Source organism: Rhinolophus sinicus, chromosome 5 (genome assembly GCF_057876585.1).
Source record: "Rhinolophus sinicus isolate RSI-liver-muscle chromosome 5, RSI-T2T, whole genome shotgun sequence".
Taxonomy (NCBI): domain Eukaryota; kingdom Metazoa; phylum Chordata; class Mammalia; order Chiroptera; family Rhinolophidae; genus Rhinolophus; species Rhinolophus sinicus.
The window spans coordinates 24,407,975-24,430,548 of record NC_142505.1 but is presented as its reverse complement, the minus strand read 5'-3'; the positions used below and the strand labels follow the sequence as shown (position 1 = coordinate 24,430,548).

The 22,574-nt window shown below is 41.5% G+C and overlaps 1 protein-coding gene across 2 annotated transcripts in view; it reads left to right on the top strand.

The window, feature by feature from the left end:
• Nucleotides 1-1,143: 1,143 nt before the first annotated feature.
• UBE2E1 (ubiquitin conjugating enzyme E2 E1) overlaps nucleotides 1,144-22,574 on the top strand; it is a 60,614-nt gene continuing 39,183 nt past the window's right edge. The window contains exons 1-3 of one of the 2 annotated variants that reach the window (XM_074312781.2): nucleotides 1,144-1,310; nucleotides 2,446-2,630; nucleotides 6,911-6,961. In XM_074312781.2, coding sequence (XP_074168882.1) covers nucleotides 2,479-2,630; nucleotides 6,911-6,961 — 203 coding nt within the window. In that variant the 5' untranslated portion in view covers nucleotides 1,144-1,310; nucleotides 2,446-2,478. The remainder of the gene's footprint in view (nucleotides 1,311-2,445; nucleotides 2,631-6,910; nucleotides 6,962-22,574) is intronic. The other variant, XM_074312782.2, reaches the window with a different exon arrangement.

Sequence of the window (22,574 nt, the reverse complement as noted above, 5' to 3'; positions counted from 1 at the left end):
GGATGGCAATTCGAATGAGATAATTTAGAGTGGCCCGTTGAAATCTGACTGGGCGGTCTCCTTCATGTACCAGAACTTGTATGTATGACATTGCAGGTATCTCTTCAGTTTCCTTCAACTGAAATGACAAATAAGTGAGAAACTAAATTGTTATTTGATGGCTTAATCTTTTTTTTTTTTTTTGGATGGCTTAATGTTAAAAAAATTAATCTTGGTAAAAAAAATACTAAATAAGGAACAATTCAGAATTACTGAGTGATTATTTTAAAAGTGATTATTTGAATAGCATTTATATCGTAGCTGAAGAATGTACAGGAATCTCAAAAACTTTTAATACACTTTCTAAACATCAAAATTTCAGTCTAAACTCTGACACCCAAAATTCTAAATCCAGTCTAATTCAGTCGTATGGGGTCTATTTCCAGTGATTTCTCACATTTGTAAACCTGTTACACATTGGTTTTACCTGCAATGAAACCCTTTCTATCACATTTATAAAACACCACTTTCTATAGAAAGTGACTGGAAGAATCTAAAATTGTAAAATTGCACGTGCCTGAGCAGAAAACTCCAGTTTGGGGTTTTCTCCTAGGCGTGCCTAAACCAACCGACCTCTGCACCTAGGAGCAGGTAAATTGCCAGGAGAAGCCCAAAGGAAAACCTTGCTGTGGGATTTGGATTTCTTTTTTCTCCTTCAACTGATCACTTTTTAGGAGGAGTTCCCGCTGCATTCTCTAGTCCAAACTACTTGCCAAGACGTTACCATCTTTTTCACCAATTTGCCCCCAGCCCCTTTCCAAAAGCCCTTATTGGGAAGAACTTCCTCTCGTGACCCCTCCATTCCGTACAGTTCCAATCGCTCCCAGCGCCCCCATCTCGGAACGGCTTCCCCTCTCCAGCCCAGGATCTAGGTCCCCTAACCACTTGAGAGAAAATTCACACCCCTCGCCCCCTTTCCTGCCGTCCCGAGAAGGCGCTGGGTGGAGGAGTGGGTGGGGAGGGGGCAAGGTTTCCCCGGGTCCCCAGTGTCCTCCTCGCGCCCCCCTCCCCCCAGAGGTGTGCAGGGGGAGGGGAGCACTGGTGGGTGGGACCGGGCTGAGTGGGGGAGGGGTGAGGGAGAGGGGGGAGGAGGAGGAGGAGGAGTGTGTGTGCGAGCGTGTGCGGCTGGGGGAAGCCATTGCCTGTTTAATAGTTGCTGTTGCTGCACTTCCGCTTCTCTCCCAGCGAGAGAGAGACACGAGTGGCCAGGCCCAGCCGCAGCCGCAGCAGCAGCCGCCGCGGCGGCACGGAGCAGCCAGACACAAAGAGAGGTACGGGGATCCCCCCCGCTGCCCGCCGCCCCCCGGCCGCGTCGCCGGGCCTCGGGGACACCCCTCGCCGCCTCCCCGGACCCGCGCCGCCCGGGCCGCCCGGCACCGGGCTGGGGAGTGCTGAGAGGAACCCGGGAGCCACAGGGGTCCGGGGCCCGCCCGCGGGGGATGGGCGGAGACCCCAGGCCGCGTGGGGTACGAGGGCCGCCCGCTTCGGGGGCCGGGGGCTGGCATCGTGCCTCGAACTGTCAGCGCTGCCCCGGGAGCCCCCCACTGGCCGCCTAGGGGGCCGGGAGCGGGGGAGGGGGAGTTGGGGGAGCCCCGTTTGCCCCTGGGGTGGGGGCCCACGGGGATTTACCCCTTAGGGGCTGACTGGCTCATTGTTATTTCTTCAATGAGGAGGCCGATCCCCCCCGCACACCCCCACCCCCACCAGGGGTGGCCATCGGGCGTGTGCTCAGGACCCCCGCCGCGGCCGCGCAGCCGGGAGTCCGGCGGCGGAGGGGCAGGCCCGCGGGGAGGGGCGTCGGGGCGCGGCGCTGGGGGACCTCAGGCCTGGTCGCCCCTGCCCCCCCCCCCGCCGGCCTTTCCCTTCCCCCACACGGGCACCCTCTCCCCGCCTCCGTACCCCCGTTTCGGCTTCCTCTGTTACTCCTCTTCGCCTCTCCTCTCTTCCCGTCCTCGCCAAACTCTGCTCCCGGTCCCCGCATTTTCGCCCTGGCCACCCGTCCCCCGTGACCCCCGGAAAACAGACAAAAACTCCCCCCGAAGCCGGCCGACCTCCGGGACCTTCCCTCCTTGCCCCGCGGAGGCTCCCGCGCCCCCGCCCTGCCCTTCTCAGCCTGCCAGGCTTCTCCTCTCCCAGCCCCGAGGGGAGCCCCTGGGGGGCGAGGGAGGGGCCGCTTGCTTTGCTTTTGACGGTTTTCCCATCGCATCCCCCCACTTGGGGCCAAAAATAAACAAACAAGCCGCGTCCAATTTGCACAAGATTTAATGGGCCTGAAGACTTTGAAAAGCGAGTGGAGGGCTTTGGGCGACCGGGTGCACCCCTGACCCAAGCCCTCCTGACAGCACCCGAGTTCCTTATTTACACTGGCTGCAGGGTTGTGTTTGTTTTGTTTCCCTCACCCTGCAGGGGCTGTTTGCGGGGTGGGGTGGGGGGTTCGCTATGTCGGATGACGATTCGAGGGCCAGCACCAGCTCCTCCTCATCTTCGTCCTCCAACCAGCAAACCGAGAAAGAAACAAACACCCCCAAGAAGAAGGAGAGTAAAGTCAGCATGAGCAAAAACTCCAAACTCCTCTCCACCAGCGCCAAGAGGTACCGTACTTCCTACCCCCCGTCTCCCCGCAGGCTTCCTATTTCCCGAACTGCCTCTTGCTGCATTTGGTCTGCCTTCCAATGAAGAGGGTAGCTTAAATGCTCCTCATGATCTGTGTTCTTAAAAATGAAAGGGCCTTGGAAACCCTAATTATTTTTTTTTTCTATTGCTTCTTTTTTTTTCTTTTAATCATTGTCCACCTGCAGCTGTTGTGGCTTGCTTCTCTTCTTGTCGAAGTTTGTAAGACTCCTCATTACTTGTATTACTTATCCCCCCAATCTGATTTCAAATTATTTGTCCTGTTAATCACTAATCTGTGACCCTCCCCAAGGCTGTCATCGCATTTAATTACTAATAACTGCCCAGGCAACTCGATGGAAACGAATTCTGTTACCATCTTAACGTCCTCCTCACCTGTTGCACATATGATATTTTTTGAATAGAGCTTTCTTCCACAAATTGCATAAGGAATAATAACTCATGTTAGCAAGGTAAAAAATTTAATAGGTAGAGACAGAAGTTTTCGGATGGAGTTTAAATAGATTTTTCTGATTTGGAGAGTTGAGGCAAATGAATCAATACTTGATGTAAAATGATAATTCTCTTCTGTTTAAGAAATTCAATTTACCAAATTTCAGGGAGACTTAAAATTTTTTCATGCTATTTCCTCTTGTGCTGTAAATTTTTGTTTGAAGTTGAAGTGGTGGCACTTGTTTTTACTCTTTTTCTCTTGTCTGTGGAAGAAGCTACTTTTCACCTCCATCATCCTTCAGTAATATCGTCTGATCCCCATGATCTTTAATCTACAGCAGATTCCTGGGAACCCCCATATCCTTCATCAATTCGTCTGCTCTCAGGAGGAGAGTCCTTAAACTTTAACCTGGCAAACCAGAAAGATAGTGAGGAATCCAAATGATGGGTTAGATAGGGATATCTTTCTTTAAAAGAATGTAAAGTAAAATGGAACATGAGGCTTTAGATCTTTCCACTGAGTAGTGAACCTGGAACTTGGAATTTGAAAGTTTGTTCTGTCATTTTCCCTGATATGAAAACTGAAAAGTTGATAAAGTGCTTTGGTGACTTAGCCATGGGCAGATGAAGGAGTGACTTGAGCTTATTTTAAATAGTGTAGAAGTCTAGACTATTAAGTGGCAAGATGCCTTGGCAAGATTGTTCTCATTTTCAGAGGGTTGGTTTGATTGCATCTCAGCTTCCCAGGAGTCCTAACCCGCACTTATTGATTAGCTGAGTGCTGGTTCTCCCAGAATCTGGCATCTACCCTGCCCACTTTGGATGGGATCTTTCTTAATCTGCTCCCCTCCGCCCCCATACACACACCTCCCTTCCAAGGTCTGGGCTCCTTGCTCCACACGGGGGCAGCTTTTGGCCTGACCTGACTAAGGCAGGATATTTGCTTTAGGTCATTAGTGTTTTTATATTTTGCTGGATATTCCTGGTGTATATATTTGGGGGTAAAGGCACATGTTTCAGACAGAAAATAATCTGCTTTGTGTCAGCAAATTACAGAGGGAGATTTGTCACTAGACAAAATTTATCTGTTTATGCCAAGGAAATTAAAAACTTATTTGGAAATGCCTGGGAAAGATGGTAGGTGTAAAATAATGAAAGGTAGAAAGCTACAAACAGTAATTTTACCTATGAAGTTAACATCAGTTTTAGTTCCTTGGATATCTAGCTGAAACAGTGGCTGTTACTGTTAAAGCAGAGCTAAGGTTAATAATAGTAAAGGTAAAAAACGGAGAGGGACAGTGTATCCAGGCCAGAATAAGGGGAAATTGATGTTAGTGGGGTACTATAGAAGCGACTCTGAAATATATTGATTTGGAAGGCAGGTGTTGTCCGTACAATTGGAAGGAACCTATATACCAGGAGATAGCATTAAAAAGACAGATTGGCAGACAGATTCCATTAATAAACTGCATATTGGAAAGTGGTTTCTAGTCCACAGGTAGAGGAAAGCCCCCATTGAGAGTGATCTGGACAAGAATTACTCTGTGGAACATATGTATGAGTTACTCTTATAAATCTTTTGCCAGTATTCTGGAAATGGTGCAAATGTTTGTTATAGAGATGAAGTGCATAAAGCTGTCTGGTATCAACACTTTTTAGGTATTAAAGAAGCAACTACCTTTTCGCGACCAGTTTGTAGTAGAGGTTGGGTTGGCAAGAAGTGAAGTCACTGTCTATTTTTATACAGTATCCTTGGGGAAGATATTTTTGCCTATGTACATAGGTCTTAACATGCAATTATTCTAATATACGTGGGGGGGGGGTGCACAAAAAAAAAGTATACTTTGGTCAATGTTGCTCAGACAGTAGTTTGCCATAATCAGAAGTGTCTGGATGCTGATGGTAACCACTTTGGGCACCTCTTGTAATAGCAGAAGTCAAACATGACTTGTATTCATCTTTTATTGGTATATATTGAGTATTATAATTATAATAGTTTTCCTTTCTTGGAATGTGTATACATGTTTTTGGCACCCTCTGTATATGCAGGTAAAGAATCAGGAAACCAGGGTTCCAAACTTTTTTAGTCTAACATACGATAATGAATCAAACAGCAGGGATCTGAGTATCTCAAAGCTGAAATGCTTATTGGTAGCAGTAGAATTTAGCAGGACACAGATGAGTAGACCTCCGTAGAGATTGTGAGCAAACCCCTTTCTAAAGTTGACCAGATTTGTAGGGGACAGAAAATGTTCTCCAATAGGAAGGTTTAAAAAACTTCCCCAATCACCATGCTTAAATTCTCTTTACCTACACCTGGAAAAAACAGTGCCTTCTAAAATCTATTTCCCTTCGCATCCAGCCAGCTTATCTTTCTACCCTCAGAAAACCTTTGGAAAGAGAAAAGTATCCATAGTGATTAAGATCGCCTTGGGGAGGAGGGGGGAATTTTTTGTTTTTGGTTTTGGTTTTTTTACTGTGCTGCCTCCGCGAGATGAAGTTAAAACATAGCCCTTTAGGGCTTTATTTGAGAGGAGCTGGAAAGGTAGAAATAGAAGGCACTGTTTCGAAGGTGGAAGAGGCGTAAAGGCCTCAAACTTTGTCTTAATTGATTAATTGATGCTCTAAGCGCTTAGGTAAGTAGAAGACAAAGGCCAGGGCTTGGTGTGAACGGCCTGGTGGCGTCGGCTTAGGAGTGGGAGATGGAGCTCTTTGTGAGTCGTGGGTTGGTGTCGAGATGGAGAACTGGGGAGTCCCGGGTGCTGTGTTCAGAGTGGGATGGAGGAGGAGAGGGCAGACCCAAAGGAAGTTAGAGGATGTCCGGCAAAAGCAGGTCCGGAAAGGAGGGCCAAGAGTCCGAGCGAGCGTACGGGACGCAGGCCGGGGCCGGGTACACCTGTGCGGGCCGCGGGCTGGCTACTGGAGGCCGGCCTCCCTGCAGGGCGGACGGGGGTGTTCGTGCCAGAGCCCCGCGCGCGGCGTCGGGGCTGGAGGTTCCGGGGCGCGGTGGAGTCGTCCGGGGCAGTCGCCCGGGGCCCCGGCGCGGCTCTCCCCACCCCTGGCCCTCAACTTCACCCCCGCGGTCGGTATGCACGACCCGAGCCGTCGGGCGCGGGCAGGTGGGGGTGGGGAGCCCGGGCGGCAAACTGGAGGGGTCCACCCTGCGGCCTGTGCCGCCCCGGCACCCGGCGACAGCGGGCAGGTCATTTAGGGCCCGAGGGGCCTCGCAGGGAGCGGCCATGTTGGCATCGTCACCCAGAACCTGGGGCGGCTAGGGGGGCGCCCTGCCGGGGGTGGGCGTGAGGACGTCCCAGGTGCGAGGGGTGACCCAGGCGGGCCCCGAAGGGCGGGGGGGGGGGGGGGCGGAGTTTGTGGGGCGCGTCCTTCCCACCCACGCGATGGCTCTGATTTCTCTGTCCAGGGACGGGAGGTGCAGGGAAGGATGAATGTACCCTGACACAATCTAGTACAATTCAGAAAACTAGTCTGCAAGTGAGAAGCTTTAAATTGTTTCCTAAGTGGAAAACATCAAGAAATAGAACTGCCTTAGTGTGCGAGGCCAGATTCGAACCCAAATGTTGTAGATGATAACAGGAGACCCCAGCCCACCAACACGCTGTCTGTGGGAAAAAAGTCTTTTCCTAAATGACACACCTGAAGTTTTTGGTGTTAGTTTCCTCCTCCCATAGTAGAATCCAGTTATCATGGCAGGAGGTTAGGTTTATCTGGCAGACCTATGCATTACAGATGGGAGGCTACCAGCACCTAAATGTTTCTTGTGTTTTCTCTCTTACTTCCCTGACTCCAGGATTCAGAAGGAACTGGCAGATATCACTTTAGACCCTCCACCTAACTGCAGGTGAGCTTCTTTTCAGATTTGTTTCTTTTTAAAATTCTTCTATGGTTTTTTCCTTATAAACTTGCTTTTATTCTTTAGTTAATGCTTGCTTGGTGCTAACATCAAGTAACAGCTGAAATTTATTAACCTGAGTGGAATGTTTTCATGAGCCTCTGACAATCTCAGTTAAATGTTGAAGAGAGGTAATAGATTTATTTGGAGTGGGCACTTTTACATATATGAAAACCTGTCAAGTGAATTTAAAGATGTACGTTTGCCTAATTCTGGATCATTCATATGTCATTAAGGATGATGTAAAACCTTTTAGATGCTCAGGTACATTTCGGCTTAGGAAATTGTTTTGCTATATAATGTTATTCACACTCTTTACTAGGAGAACATAGAGTTAAACACTGGATCCTTGAACTTTTTCCATAATGTATAAGTTTAGTGTTGGGCTTTTGGCAGACCAATTTAGGAAATAATTTGTGGCTTTGATAAAAAGGTTTTAAGTTTTATAGATTTAAACTCTTCCGTTGGGGTGTTTTCCTCTAAATTGCTTTACTTGGATTGTATACAGTACATATGTGTGTTTCACTTTCAAAACAGTGTGATACCAGTTTTCAAAGGATTGTTGTTGAGTACTTGATTTTATTTAGAATAGCCATTTTGCTACTATTGATTCAGGGTGGAAAATGACTTTACTAAGTCAACAGTGAAGTGAGGAAGGAGTTGTTATGTTATAACAGCCAATAATTTAAGGGAAAGTAATTGTTTGGTTCTTCTACTCCCATTAAAATTAAGAATAACATTTAACTTAATTCTCAGTTCTCAGGATTGACATTGGAATGAGATGTGAGATTTCAGAAGTGTGCTAAACATATAGTAGGTAGGGGTAGAAGAAGTTGCCGACAAGAAAATATTCAGTGGCCATGCTCAGAATATAAAACGAACTTGTGAAATATTCAGGTTGAAAAGCAAAGTGACACTGAACTTTCTAAACTATGAAACTTATTAACACTGAACTTTCCAAACTACGGTTAATGGATTAAGTGGAAACTTTAATATTGCCATTTTGGTTATTACATATGTTCTTAATGTTGGTCAGGTGTGGAGCATTCTTTGGTAAAATTTTGTCCTGTTTTGTAAGGAAATTGATTTTGAATTTGAAATTCTTTACAGTTTGTAACTGAACCACTCATTCTTGAGAATTTCTTTCCTGGCTGTTAAGAAGCTTTTCAGACTTTGGAGAAAGGGGAGAAGTGAGTAAGGCTTAGGGCTGTGATATTTTCCTTTTTTATTTTAGTGGAATCATTTAGGTAGAAGCCTGGAGCTTCCCTTGGTTGGTTGTGTTGAATCCATGGGCATTCCCCGTGCTAGATCTGTAGTTACTGCCTGTTTGGTATTGTGTCTCTTCCATTTGTCTTGTGAGTTCAGGCAGCTTTAGCTGATAATTATAAAGTTTTCATAGCATGGTTTAGAACTGATAATATTTATCAAAACACTCAATGACTTTCTTGCAAATAAGGGCAATCAAATTTAAAAATTGTAAATAACTTGAAGGTTTTTATGGGATTAATTACTTTTTAAAAATAGGAAAAGTACACTTTAATTTCATACCATTTTAACTGAGTTCAGGTTTGAGAGATTTGTGCTGCTGAACATGTACCGTGTTTCCCCGAAAATAAGACCGGGTCTTGTATTAATTTTTGCTCCAAAAGACACATTAGGGTTTATGTTCAGGGGATGTCATCCTGAAAAATCATGCTAGGGCTTATTTTCTGGTTAGGTCTTATTTTCGGGGAAACATGGTAGAAGCAAAACACTCCTAATTATCTCTTCAAGGTGAAACCTTTAAACATTACCTGTGATCAGGTGAAGTACCAAACCTGGGTGGTTATTGGGTGGTTGGTGGTGAGGTGACAAACTTCAACATACTTACATTTTGAGAAAACACACGGCATCTTTCTTTTACAAGAGAATGTACCTTGTGTTGACTTTTAAAAGTGAAGACTGCTCTATTTTCTGAAGACATTTTCTAGTAGAGCTGTTTAACATGAATTACAGTTTCTACTTTTGGTTGGGTTAGTAGTGTTACTGACTTAATGTTATACAGTAGTCTCAATATTCAGCTTATAAAATGATTGTGGTTTTATGTTTTAGTTGGTACCTTCTGAGATTGAACTATTTAATATTTTAATGTACATTATTGTTGGAGATAGAAATGGACAATTTAGTGTGGGGATACTTTTTGAAGTTAGCTTCCAAATAAAAATGATATGAATTAAATGACATATTGGGTGCATGCATGTTTGTTTTTTTAATAATTTTTTAAATCAAGCTCATTGTGAGAGCGTGATAGCCTGGTTTTTAATGAAATTGTAAATTCATCAACTGTAAATTATTTTGAATGTGTTAAATAATTGGATTTCAATTAATGTAGCTTGTGTATTAACCCTTTGTAGGACTGCCTTTTTTCAACCAGTATTCAGTGTGTAGTTTTAAATTTAAACACATTTCTTTATTAAAATATAGCAGTTGCCATATAGTAACCTCTCAAACAGTCGATTATTGCAAATCATTGTGAGAATTGCTTCTCTTAAAGGTGCACTGCTTTTCACTAATTTTAGCACTATACTTGGCAAAAATATTTGGCTTTGAAGTTACTGAACTTCAAAACTTGTGTGAAATGCAACTGCTAAATATGTTATAATGTAAAGTTAAAGCCTCAATGTTGTATATTGAGTAGATTTTATGTGAATATTTAAAAACTGCTCTATATTGCTATATAATTCAAATTCTTTGGTATCTCTGAGCTATTTGGTTATATGTGCATATACAGATAAAATAGTCTCCCAATTCACGTACTATGCATTTGGTTAGGCTATATTTCCTGCATTTTGGCTCTATTCGTTTAGGAAAAACATATTTTCTTAACTACTATAATGATTTCCTAAAGCATGCCCTATCTTGGATTGTAAAATCATGCCTTTAAGATAGCTGGTGAACTCGGGGCCATTAGAGTCAGTTTTGCAGCTGTTATTTATAGCTTAGGGCTCAAGCTGTGCTAAATTGACTAGTTATAGCTGTATAACTAATCTGTAGACATAAATGTTTGTAGACAGTATGTCTGTACATAATAAATGATATATTTTGCTCAAGTCCTTTAAACTTCAGATTTTACTTAATGGATATGTTTGTGTTATGAGCGAACAAGTCATATAGCAACTTGAAACATAAAAATTCAGATGTGGGGCTGCTATTTTAGGATAAAATGTCTTTCAGAAGTCATGAAACATTTCAAGCATGGTAGAGAATAATAAATAAATTTTCCTTCTATATGACTTCGTTACATTTTGACCGTTATTTTTCTGTTTCCTAAGTATGTAAACCTAAGTCAATGCTTTTTATTTTTCTGGGAGAACTTATGGAATCAGACACAGTTGTTTTTACATTTTTACAGCTAAGTCATACCTTCTTGAAGATGACTTAAAGGCTAAAGTGAAGAGCATTTTTAAAACATGTAATGCATTTGAGCAGTTAAATTTTCTCGACCTTCTTTTCCTCATTTACTAAAAGGGCCTAGCTTTTGCCTGGCTTGCCTACCTCATAGCGTTGTAAAGTTCAAATGAGATTAGAGTTTTCTGTCTGTTAGCCTGTGATAGTGTTAGAATTGCCCATTTAGCTCCTTTTGATTAGCTCATCTTTTTCTTTCTTTTTTTTTTTAAACCAGCATTGCCTTTTATCACTTGTATTTTAAATACAATTTTAAGCCATTGCACAAGAATTAAGAATGTATGTTTCGGAAAAGTTGAAAGGCAGAAGTTGTGGAATAAAGAGTGAAAGATCCATGACGTCTCATCCTGTCCTTTGCAGAGATGCGTTGGGTTAGCACTGTGTGTGTCCTCCCAGCTTCTGTGAATTTCCATTGTTGTATTTTTCTGGTTTTACAAATCCTCCTGGAATCAGTGGTAATAGTACTGCGATGTCAGTTTAGAAGTCCCAGGCTGCTAACCTGGAGTGAAAAGAGAGCCTTTCCTTGCAACAGTAATGGTGTCTCATCCCAGTTTAGCATGTTTTAAATGTTTTGGGGTATAAGAAATAGGTTCTACAGAAGTCGTCTTTTACAGAATCCTGTGTCATCTCACTTGGTGACAAATATCCTTCCTTTTATGTATCTTTAATTCATCTGATGTTACTATGTGCATTAAGGATATAATGTGACTTCCCCATCTGCATCTTAAGTTGCATTATAATTTCCACGTGGAGAGCAACCACTTAGTGTGCTTGCCTTTGTGTGCACACAGGCAGTGTTGAAAAATAGTGAGAACCAGAAGACTGGACTGTCCACACAATCAAAATAGCACCCCAGCCAGGGTCAGGTGGCTGGAAATTAGATCATCAGCTGGGGCCTGAGTTGGTAGGAAGGAAGGAAGGAAATCTATCCAGAAGTGAAATCCTTACTAAATGAGTAGGAACTCTCGTGGCCTTTGTGTTTACCCAAAGACCATGTTTCTGGGTTATAAAACCATCATAGTGTTTGTTCCTCAAAAGGCTAAACTGAATTACCATATGACCCAGCAGTTCTACTCCTAGGTATATACCTGAAAGGATTGAAAACAGACTCAAACACGTGTTTGTCAGTGTTCACAGAGGCATTATTCATAATAGCCAAAACCAGGAAACAAGTGTCTATCAACAGATGAGTGCATAAACAAAATGTAGTATAGACATGAAATGGAATAGTACTCAGCCACAAAAAGAAATGAAGTTCTGGTACATGCTACAACATGGATGAACCTTGAAAATGTTACACTAAGTGAAACAAGCCGGACACAAAAGGACAGATAACTGTATGGACTACACTTACATGAAATATCTAGAATAGTCGTGTTCATAGAGTCAGAAGATGAGAGGTTTTCAGCAGCTTGGGAAATGGGGAGAATGGGCATTAATTTCTTACTGGGTATAGTTTCTCCTTTGGGGTGATGAAAATTTTGGAAACAAATAGCGGTGATGGTTGCACAATATTGTGAATGTAATTAATGGCACTGAATTTTACACTTAAAAATGATTAAAATGGCAAACTTTGTTAACATATTTTACCAAAATAAAAAAAGATACCATTTTAACAGTGGTATTTTATTTTTATCAGTATATTGAGGGAAAAATGCTTATAGCTTAGGAGGCAACACTTTACAGTATTTAGGGATTCTTATAAAGGATACTAATGTTAAATTCCTGTCACAAACTAAGAGTGCCTGTTACATATGAAGCATCACTGCCTTCAAGGAGTTTATAATCTATAAGGGTGGTAAGAAATGCATGCACTGATTTCGAAATAGTACATGGAAACTTGGAATTGTACTTGAAATAGTATTTGGAAAGTAATGCACGCGACATGTTTTAAGGTTCAAAGGAGTGAGAAATCACTTTGACGTAGGTGTGAAGAGCATCTGTCCCCAGTTTTATTCGGTTGATTCTTTCCCAGTAGACTTTAAGTTCCTCGAGAGCAGGGATTGTGTTTTTGCATCCCTACAGTGTCCAAGAAAGAATAGATAAACAGTACATATTTGTTAAAACACCAACTCAAAAACCTAATTTGGGTCTGATGGTTTAATGGAATGTCTTCATTACTCTCTTCAGAAAATAATGGAAAGAGCTGGGGAAATTGCTGTCACATTTTACAGCTGCCCGTTGCTGGCAGTCTTTCTGAGTTGGCACCCAAGCAGTTTTGGCAATTTTCACCTTTCCGGAATCATAGAGCAGCTCTCCACTACAGTGTGATATAAAAGACGTGATCATGCTGCAGGCTAGAGTGAAAAGATGTATAAAGAAAATACCAATACCTTTGTTTGCATGTTTTGACGTTATAAGATTACTGTTGGCCAACAAGTGAGTGTGGGTTTAGGGGTGCTAAGTAAATTGGGATTCCTAGAGACGTTCCCTAAAATCCTAAAGCTATTCCAGATAGTTGGTTATGTTAGGATGCTGGCACTAGCCTGAGACATCTGACACATTCCCCATCATCAGTGGAGTGAAACAGGGTTTCATAATAAGCCCATTCTTATTCAGCCTCTCGTTTGCAGCCATGCTCTGAAGTGAAACAAAAGACCTAGTAAATGGTGTCAGAATATGCTTCTAATCCTCTGGGAAACTTCCTACTCTGTAGGCTAAGAAGCTCATCAAAGCTCCTTGCTTGAGAACTGTAATCCAGGAACTATTGTACGTCAATGGCTCTTTTCTTAAAACATATATGTGAGTGATTATGGATTGTTTAGTAGAGTCCATGCCACACTGCGTAGAGATAAACCTGTAAAAGGCCTAGGTGATGTCTCACTCCAGTCAGGAAAGTCCTGACGCCAGCATTTTCAAATGCAGAACATAGTTGAAAGTTGTCACTGGGTTACGCTATCTGGGGCAGCATACTGTTCACTGATACTTTTAACAAAGTAGTCAAAAACTGAATTCTGTCTGCTTTTTAAAGAATCTGAACAAGACAGTGAAATGCCAGGGCAAAATAAAGGGACTGGTATTGGCATTGTCCAGCTCTTACATAGAATTCAGCAGTGCATTTGCTACAGGTGTCACGTCTGACTTGTCTATAGTGACTTGTGTCGGTACTAAATTTTACATAGTAATCAATGGAGAGGTCCTGTAGGGTCTACCAGCATTGAAATGATGATCATTATGTGTAATGCCAGGACACTGGGTGTTTGTATCTGTTTAAATTGATAGATGGAAAATCGATGTGTGATGGACCCTAGTAAGTTCGATAGGAAAAGATTTGAAGCACATTTTCAAACAGCAATAGGTAGAGCTCAGCTTGGAATGGTCTTAGAGAAAAGTTTTAGATAGGATACAGCTCAAAAAGTCAGGGTTATAATCAGAAAGCAGTGTTGTACAAGAGTGACAGCAGCATGAATAAATCAAGTCATATTTAAAAAAAAATATTAGCGTGTCTCCTGTGTGCTAACCACTGCTCTGTCTGTGGGTGAGTAAAACAGACATGGCCTCTGGCTTGTGGAGCTTGAATTTGAGTGGGCAGTACAGACAACAACCAAGCAAAAAGGATTAGTAACTACAGATTGTGTTGGCTAGGAGGAGAGAAATTAACTGCAGTGACGGAGAATAATTGGGGGAGGAGGTGTTACTTAGAGAAGGCTTAACAAGACATGAAGGCAAAGACAGATGAGAAGAACGGAGCTAGCTTTGCGAAAAGGACAGGAAGAACAGCCCAGACCGAGGGAAGCACAAACACAGAGCCCTGAGGTGCAGAGGGTCCCATGATGCGGGACCATGTAAATCATGGTAGAGAGTTTGGATTTCATTCTAAGAACAATGGGAAGCCATTCAAGGTTTTAAAGCAAGGAAGTGCCATTATTCAGTGATGACTTAAAAGTCTTTTCCCATCCTACGTGCTAAGTAGAAAGTAGCTGGGAGAAAGGCACAAGTAGACAAAAGGAGACCAGAAAGGAGGGGAGAGTATTGGTCTGTTCCAGTGGTAGCTAGGATTGAGGTGGTGGCAGTGGACATGAGGTTAGAACACATGGAGCTGTTATGAATTGCCTGTGGGAGATGAGAGACAGGACTCAAACTTCTGTGGTTCTAGCAGTTAGGTAGATGATAGTGATATTTTACTGATAGAAGACTGGAAATAGGGTGTGTGTTTGTGTGTTGGGATGAGAACAGCGTAAGTCCTTTTGGATATGTTAGGTCCTTCTTGGATATGTTAGGTTTGAGATATGCTAATGAGGCATCCAAGTAAAGGTGTTAAATAGAGGTCAGATATAGGTAGTTGGAGCTCAGCGGATATGTTTTGAACTCGAGATAAATAAAAGTTTGAGATACATATACATGTGGGACACGTCAATATACAGAGGCTTTTGAATGTCTGGGGAATGGCTCTAGCTCACCTCAGAAGGAAACGCGTGGGGAGAAGACGGCCCAGGTTGGAGACTTGGACCTCTAGCATTTAGAGGTTGTGTAATCTAAAGGAGACTGAGAGAAGGGAAACCAAGCGAGTTGGTGTCAGAAAGCGGTGAGTGGCAAGTATTTTGAGTTGAGTTGTCATTAACTCTGGAATAATGCTGTGCGGTGGGAAAAGATGAAGACCAGTAAGTAACCATTGGATTTCACACCTTCAAATTTGCTGACATCACAAGACAGATCCAGTGTAGAGATGATGCACAAGAGGGGATGATTTTCAAGAAAGAAAAGTCGTTTATTTGTGTTCCTCTTCCTAACTAGAAGATTTCATTGTGTTTATCCAGAGAAGGGATTTAATATCATCTGATTTTTACACTTTAGGGCAGAATTTCATTGTCTGTATAATTTTTCTTGGGAGAGGGTCTGTAATTTTTAATGGATTCTCTTTTTTTTTTTCTTCTCTACGTCTAGAAAAAGTTAACTTCTGCTTTACTAGATTCAATCCCTTGTGATCTTACGGCTAACACTGTAGTGTGGGTACCTCTACTAAATAGTGCCAGGTTCATATATTACGTCTTGATGAATCCCTTTTGCAGGGCTTAGTTTAAAAAATACTAGGGAGTGGGAAGATTGGAAAATCAGTAAATTGCTGTTGCTGTCTTTAAAATTTTTTACATGCTTGGATTTACATTGACCTTCGTACTCTGTTCATACTCGTGAATGCACTAGAATGAATGGGTACACGTGTTTACTTGTAACAGCTTAAGTTATTCATCATATTCAATTTTTTTTCATCCTTTCAAGATTGGCTGTTATGTTAATACTTTACATTGATTAAATGTACCTGGAATTCTTAAAGCATCATCTTTCCAATCTATGAATCACATTTTATTAATTTGTTTCAGATTATCCCAGGTACTCTGGTCTTGCTTAATTTGATAATTCAGTTTCTCCCTTTGAGATTGGTTTGGTCAAGACGTAAATGTGTAAGTTACACACAGTAAGTTGGGGGGGTAATAAGATACCTAGACTCATTGCTGGATGTGGTTAACAGTTTCATACAAGAAAATGTCCCACGATGTTTCTCTTAGTACTGCCCACCTGAGCAGTTATGCGTGCATAGCAGCTTTTGCATAAAAATTCAGACACCAGATTCCATTCAAATTCTGAGTGTAGGGGATTTGGGTGAAAGAGTTGCACAAACATCCTGTGTGATTTAGCTGGTATCTTTTTATTCACATCACAAAAGTTATCAGTCAAGACACTACATTTTCAGTCTCAAAAATATAGTATATTTTATTGACATTAACTTTCTTTAAAAGTGCGTTCTTTGGGCTATTGAATTTTTTTTTGACATTTTCCAACAACTAGAGTTTATCTTCCAGTATGCCTTTACAATAAATAAATACTTGGAGGAGAAATTATGTATGATATCTTACTCGAATAACTTTGACAAATTTCTAAATTCAAATTGATGACACAGAGAAGTCATTTTTATTGTGTAACCTGAAGTTTCAGACTGGTGCTGTGGGTCACTGGGTGAGATGAAGACAGCCAGGAAATTGTGTCTCTTGGGCAAGTCAGTGAACCAGACTGGTGAAGGGACAGCAGAGCTCTGTGAGCATTAAGGGTAGAATTAACAAATTTTCGGGATTGGGAGACACTCTTATAATTCAGAGAGTATTAGTTGGAATCACAAAAGTGTTAGGTACTGCCAGAGGGAATCGAATGATAACATGTGGAACCACAAATGTTTTGGCTACATAGGAACTTTGCTTCCCAAATAACTTAAACGTCTCCTGCCACCAGTCGTAACCCTTCCTCCTCTAATAGCGGTACATCTCAAGTTTTTTAAGGTAATTTATTGGAATTGGCGTTATAAAATTTTATTTCTTTGCAGACTTTGCTAGAACACATTTATCCTAAAGACAAGGAGATTGTTGAATTGGTGTATGTCAGAAATTCTAAAAGAAAACACTTGTTTTATAACAAGCAACCAGGAGGATTTCTTATAAACATAATGGATAACTTTCCTCTAACCTAAGTAAATATTTCAAAACAAATGTGTGTTAAGTGATTATAGTAACGTGTGAGCAGAGACTGGTAGTAAAAATAGCAGTATCATATTAATGGTATAGGATTCTGCTTTGGCCTTGGTCTTTTTTCTGAGTAGCTCTCTCAGTGAAAGTCCTCAGAATATATAGTTTCATTCTTTAGCTAGACTGGTAGCCCGTGCCCCCCCCCCCCCCATGTTTCTTCTTCATAGCTTAGTATCATGAGATGTTTTCACATCCAAAGTACGCGTATTACATAGTAAACATTGTCAAGTGATAGGAACCAGTCATAAAATAAATCATGTCCAGGACACAATTCTTATTAGAACTGAAATTTGAAATTGGTTTCTGTGCTGTCTTGCCACACTGCTGGACAGTGTAGATACAGAGATTTCTAGTGTCACTACATTTTACTCTAACTATTCACATTTATACTTGTATATTGGGAGGAAATTCTCTACTGTAGTACCTGCAAGTTAAACACATGATTGTGAAAAAAGTAAAAAGCTATTAAGGTCTTGGAGGCTAAATTAATTTTTATGATGGAAATTTTGTAGCTGGGAAGGACTGGATGCCCCTCCTCTGTCTCTGGGTCCCGTTTATTATGAGGTGTGTATTGATAAGTGAATTTTTATCAATTGTTTCCATTCTGTCTCCAAAGAGTGGTGTGCTGTTTCTCTGTTTCTTTTTCCAGAGCCTTTCCTAAAACCTTTCTACATTTAGTGGTTTGTTATGCTCCAGCTTGCATTTAAATCCAGAGATTTAAACTTCCCAACCTTGTAGTAGGCCCCTCCAGAGCAGTCATCTTCCAGTTCTGAAGCTTCTCTGATACATGACAAACCCCTAATGTGGAGCAAGGTTTGGGGAGGATAACATTTACTAATTGTCATTTGATCTGGAGGGGCACAAAAAGAAATGCTGCCTCGTTTAGTGGGCTAGTAAGTCAACTCTCAGGATACCTAATGATGTTACTGCAGGCTTAATTTGCATTTTCCTTTATGGTTGAAATCAGTCAGTTCATTCTGGCATTTCTGGCTTTCTCTCACCCTGGTTTGCTCCCTCTCCTTCCTTTTTCTTAAGGAAAAAAAGCTTAGCCACTTAAGTGAAGTTTTCTCAGAAATTTCTTCTGGACATGCTCACTAGAGACAGAAGACAGTTTGTGGCACTTGACATGTCTGGAAAAGATATGATTGCATGTACCTAGGCTGTCTATATGAATTATTATGACTTAAACTTTGAAGGTATGATTCATTGCTCAACAGGTATTTACCAAGCCTAGTAGATTAGTAATTATCTTCTTTGAACGAGTTTTTAAAATATATAACATTTGCATCATGAGAATGTCTGTATTAATAACAGATTTTTGTTTGTTCCAGTTAAATCTTATTACTAGTTTTGCAAGTGTATTTGTTGAGGCCTAGCAGGGTTATCAGTGACTCAGCTTGGGTGGGCGGGGCAGTCTCCTACCTGCCCCACCTGTGTTCTCTGCCTGTTCTCACTGTCACCCAGGCTGAGCAATCCAAGTCACTGACTGACAACACTGCCAATACTTTGATCAGTGCCTGCCCTGGCTTACTCCATTGTGTGGCCCTTTGACTTAAGATACGGCTCCAGTTGTCCCTCACCATGTTCAGTCGCTCATTCTAACATTGATTGGGCATTTCCTGTTGTGCCAGGTACTGAAGCTAGAGCTGTGAAAAAGACAATATCCCTGCTGTCATGGAGCTTACATTCATATGGAGGGAGGGACAATAGAACAAAAATGTACAAAAGTAATTTCAGATAACAATACTAAGAAATTAAAACAGGGAAATGGCATAGCAAGTGACTGGGCAGGTTGGGGCATTAGGAGGTGCCATTCTGAGGAGACGGCCATGAATGATGACAAGGACCCTGCCATAAGAAGGGCATTTTAGGGGCCGACCCGGTGGCTCAGGCGGTTAGAGCACCATGTTCCTAACTCTGAAGGCTGTGGGTTCGATTCCCACATGGTCCAGTGGGCTCTCAACCACAAGGTTGCCAGTTCAATTCCTCGAGTCCCACAAGGGATGGTGGGCTGCGCCCCCTGCAACTAAGATTGAACATGTCACCTTGAGCTGAGCTGCCGCTGAGCTCCCGGATGGCTCAGTTGGTTGGAGTGCGTCCTCTCAACCACAAGGTTGCCAGTTCGATTCCTCGACTCCCGCAAGGGATGGTGATGGTGGGCAGCACCCCCTGCAACTAGCAATGGCAACTGGACCTGGAGCTGAGCTGCGCCCTCCACAACTAAGATTGAAAGGACAACAACTTGAAGCTGAACGGCACCCTCCACAACTAAGATTGAAAGGACAACAACTTGACTTGGAAAAAAATCCTGGAAGTACACACTGTTCCCCAATAACAATAAAGTCCTGTTACCCTTCCCCAATAAAATAAAATAAATAAATAAAAAAGTTCTTAAAAAAAAAGGGGGGGGCATTTTAGGCGGAAAGACTGCAAGTAGGTGCTATGTGGGGAAGGCCAGCACGACTGAACATTGTGTGTGAGGATGAGAGTGGTAGGAGATGAGGCAGGCAGAGGTCAGATTTTATTTATTTCAGTGGAAAGCCATTGGAGAGCTTTAAGCAGAATACCACCACAGTTGGTCAGTACTTGAACAATATCTAAAATCTCCAATTTAATACAAATAGAGGTTATGGAGATACTCTTTGTAAGCATCTTTTTTTTTTGCCTTACAGATTCACTGACGTTTCTTTTATATAACATTTCTGTTATAACTGGATACAAGCAGTACTTTATCATACCTATTATACATGTATCTACAAATCTATGTCTATTATATCTAGCAATTAAAAAAAATTAAAGACATGCTACCCAAAATTTGTGTCTGAACAGATGAAGGGAAGTATAACAGCCTCAATTTGTCTTGATATGATGGGTAGGTGAAAGTATGAATACTTTGTAAAGCATATGGAGCATTCAAAGCCAACAAAAATGACCTCTTAGTTGTCTTCGTAGTCTGCTTGCCTGGCCTCTGGACTATGTACCTGAAGTGTGAGGATGGCCTGTGTCTGCCAAGGTGGAAGCGGCAAGAGTTTGGCCTTCTACATCTTCAGACCAGGGACAGTAAATGAGAGCTCAAGGGAACAATCGGTGACCCTCAGTGGTCTGGGGGGCAGGTTGCTAGTCTCCTCCCAGTCCCCACTGGGTACCTGTGATGTTTACCTTATGCTTATCTATATAGTATGAAGACCCAAATCTGTGTGATGTGACTATATAGAAAGCATGCTTTCCAGTGTCCTTGATTTGGTAGATGCTTTGGTGGAGTAATACCTTTGCCACAATTTTTAATTTTGATAGCTGAAATATTTGGACCAAACGGGGCATGTAGGCTAAACACAGGTGATCAGGCTAATAAACAGATTGGAGAAGTGATATAATCATTCTTAGGTGTGTATTGAAACTTCAGTTACTAAAACTTTTTTGATTTGTTATGCTGTAGAAGTAACATAAACTTAAATGTAATTCCAGCATATTTTAATAAACTATTATAGGAGGTTTGGGGTTGCATTGATAAGAAATTACATTTGTGGGGTGGCCGGATGGCTCAGTTGGTTAGAGCGCGAGCTCTCAAGAACAAGGTTACCGGTTCAATTCCCACATGGGATGGTGGGCTGCATCCCCTACAACTAAAGATTGAAAACGGCAACTGGACTTGGAGCTGATGGGCCCTGGAGAAACACACTGTTCTCCAATAGTCCACAATTAAAAAAAAAGAAAGAAATTACGTTTGTTACAGAAGGGTAATTTTTCTTAGTGAAGGACCAGTTTCTCATGATTTTTGTTTCCCCCTGGGCCAATAATAAACAGCTTAGAAAGAAACCCTTAGGAAACTTTTTATTCACTTACATTCTAGAAAAACTTACACGTTATTCGAAATTCTTAAGGGGACAAAACTTCAGTGCAGACATAACGGGTATTCAGAGGGAAACAACAACAATAATACAAAATAATATACAAAATAACTTCAAGTAATTTGTATTTGACTTGGAAATGAATTTTAGTAATTATATGGTAAAATGATACGAATGTGTTCAATTTTCTGAGTATTCCCTTTATACAAAATAATGAATCAACAGTAGAAAGCCTGATGTACGGTATTCTGGACAACTCTTTAGACTTACCATGCAAATCGTAGCTTTTTTAAGTAGCTTGTCCAAGGTCACGAGGCTCTTAAATGATGCAGCTGGCATTTAGGCCCTGGCCTTCAAAGCCTGTGTGCCTAACCATTACACTCTGTGCCTCGTATAGTAGCTCTAGGAATTGTAGACCTGGCTTCAAGTTATTGCCTATTAAATTTTACTCCACCAAACTATATTTAAAATTTAACAGACAGGCTTATTTCATTAGCTACTTACATTGTTTCGTCAGGTGGGCCATCTGTCTCTATATTCTCCAACATAGGCTTGATCATCAAGACATTCCTCTGTTAAACACCTAAGGCCTCCAGTTGCCCTTAAAATTAAGTGTTCAAAATTCTTTATATGATATATAAATCCCTTACAACCTGATCCAGTCTACTATATCCACATCTTGTTACGTCTCCTCACTATAACTTATTATATTCAGTCTACTTCCTATAATCTTCCCTCTCCCAGTTTCTATTCTTACTGTTCTTCAAAGCTCAGATAAAAATGATTCACCCCACACAGCTCTCTCATCTGTGCCATGGCACTTTGTACATACACCTCTGGACAACATTTATCACATACAGTTACGGTCGTTTGTGGTTGTCACTTCAACAAAGGTCTTTAAAATCTGATTGTTTTATTTTTATTCTTGTGCCTAACAGCAGGAGATGCCTGAAAAGTTTGAGTGATTACTGAAACAAATACTGTATTTGATTAGTCGTAGTTGTGTAAATATTACCAGTCAATTTCTTCAGATGTTAATAGACGTCACCGAGAAATTATTGTAAAGTTGCAGTGATTAAACCACAAATAATCAAATATATGGTGATGGAAGAAGGACTGACTCTGGGTGGTGCACACACAGTGGGATTTACACATGATGTAATACAGAATTGTACGCCTGAAATCTATGTAACTTTACTAACAATTGTCACCCCAATAAACTTTAAAAACACACACAAATAAAGTCAGTTTTAATCTTTCATTGGTAAAAAGAAACAAAGCAATTCGTTATTTTATGTAAATGTAATACTTATCCTTAAGATTTTCAACATAGGTTTAATCTTAAGAAAATATACAATATACTTAGTGATAAAAAATTTAGATCAGTTTTATAATATGAAACAGTGGCATCACTATGGGATCAGTATTTGGATACTTCCCAGTGCTAGTTGAAGCATTTGCTGGGAAAGGCATGGAGTTGCATTATAGACAGATGTAAGTTACTTTTGCAATAAAATATTAAGAGTACAGCCACCATCAGAAAAGACTTGACAGATTTTATTCTACTACAGTTACAAACTGAGCATTTTTGTGCCTGTGTGTGCATAGTACTTAGATTGTGTGGAGATACAGAAGTGTGACAGGTGCTGTCAACATCAAATGAACATAAAACAGCTAGTGAACAAGACGCTGTATATTAAGATTCGTGACCTAAGATACAAGTTTACTGATAATTTTTATCATAATTTCTATGTCATG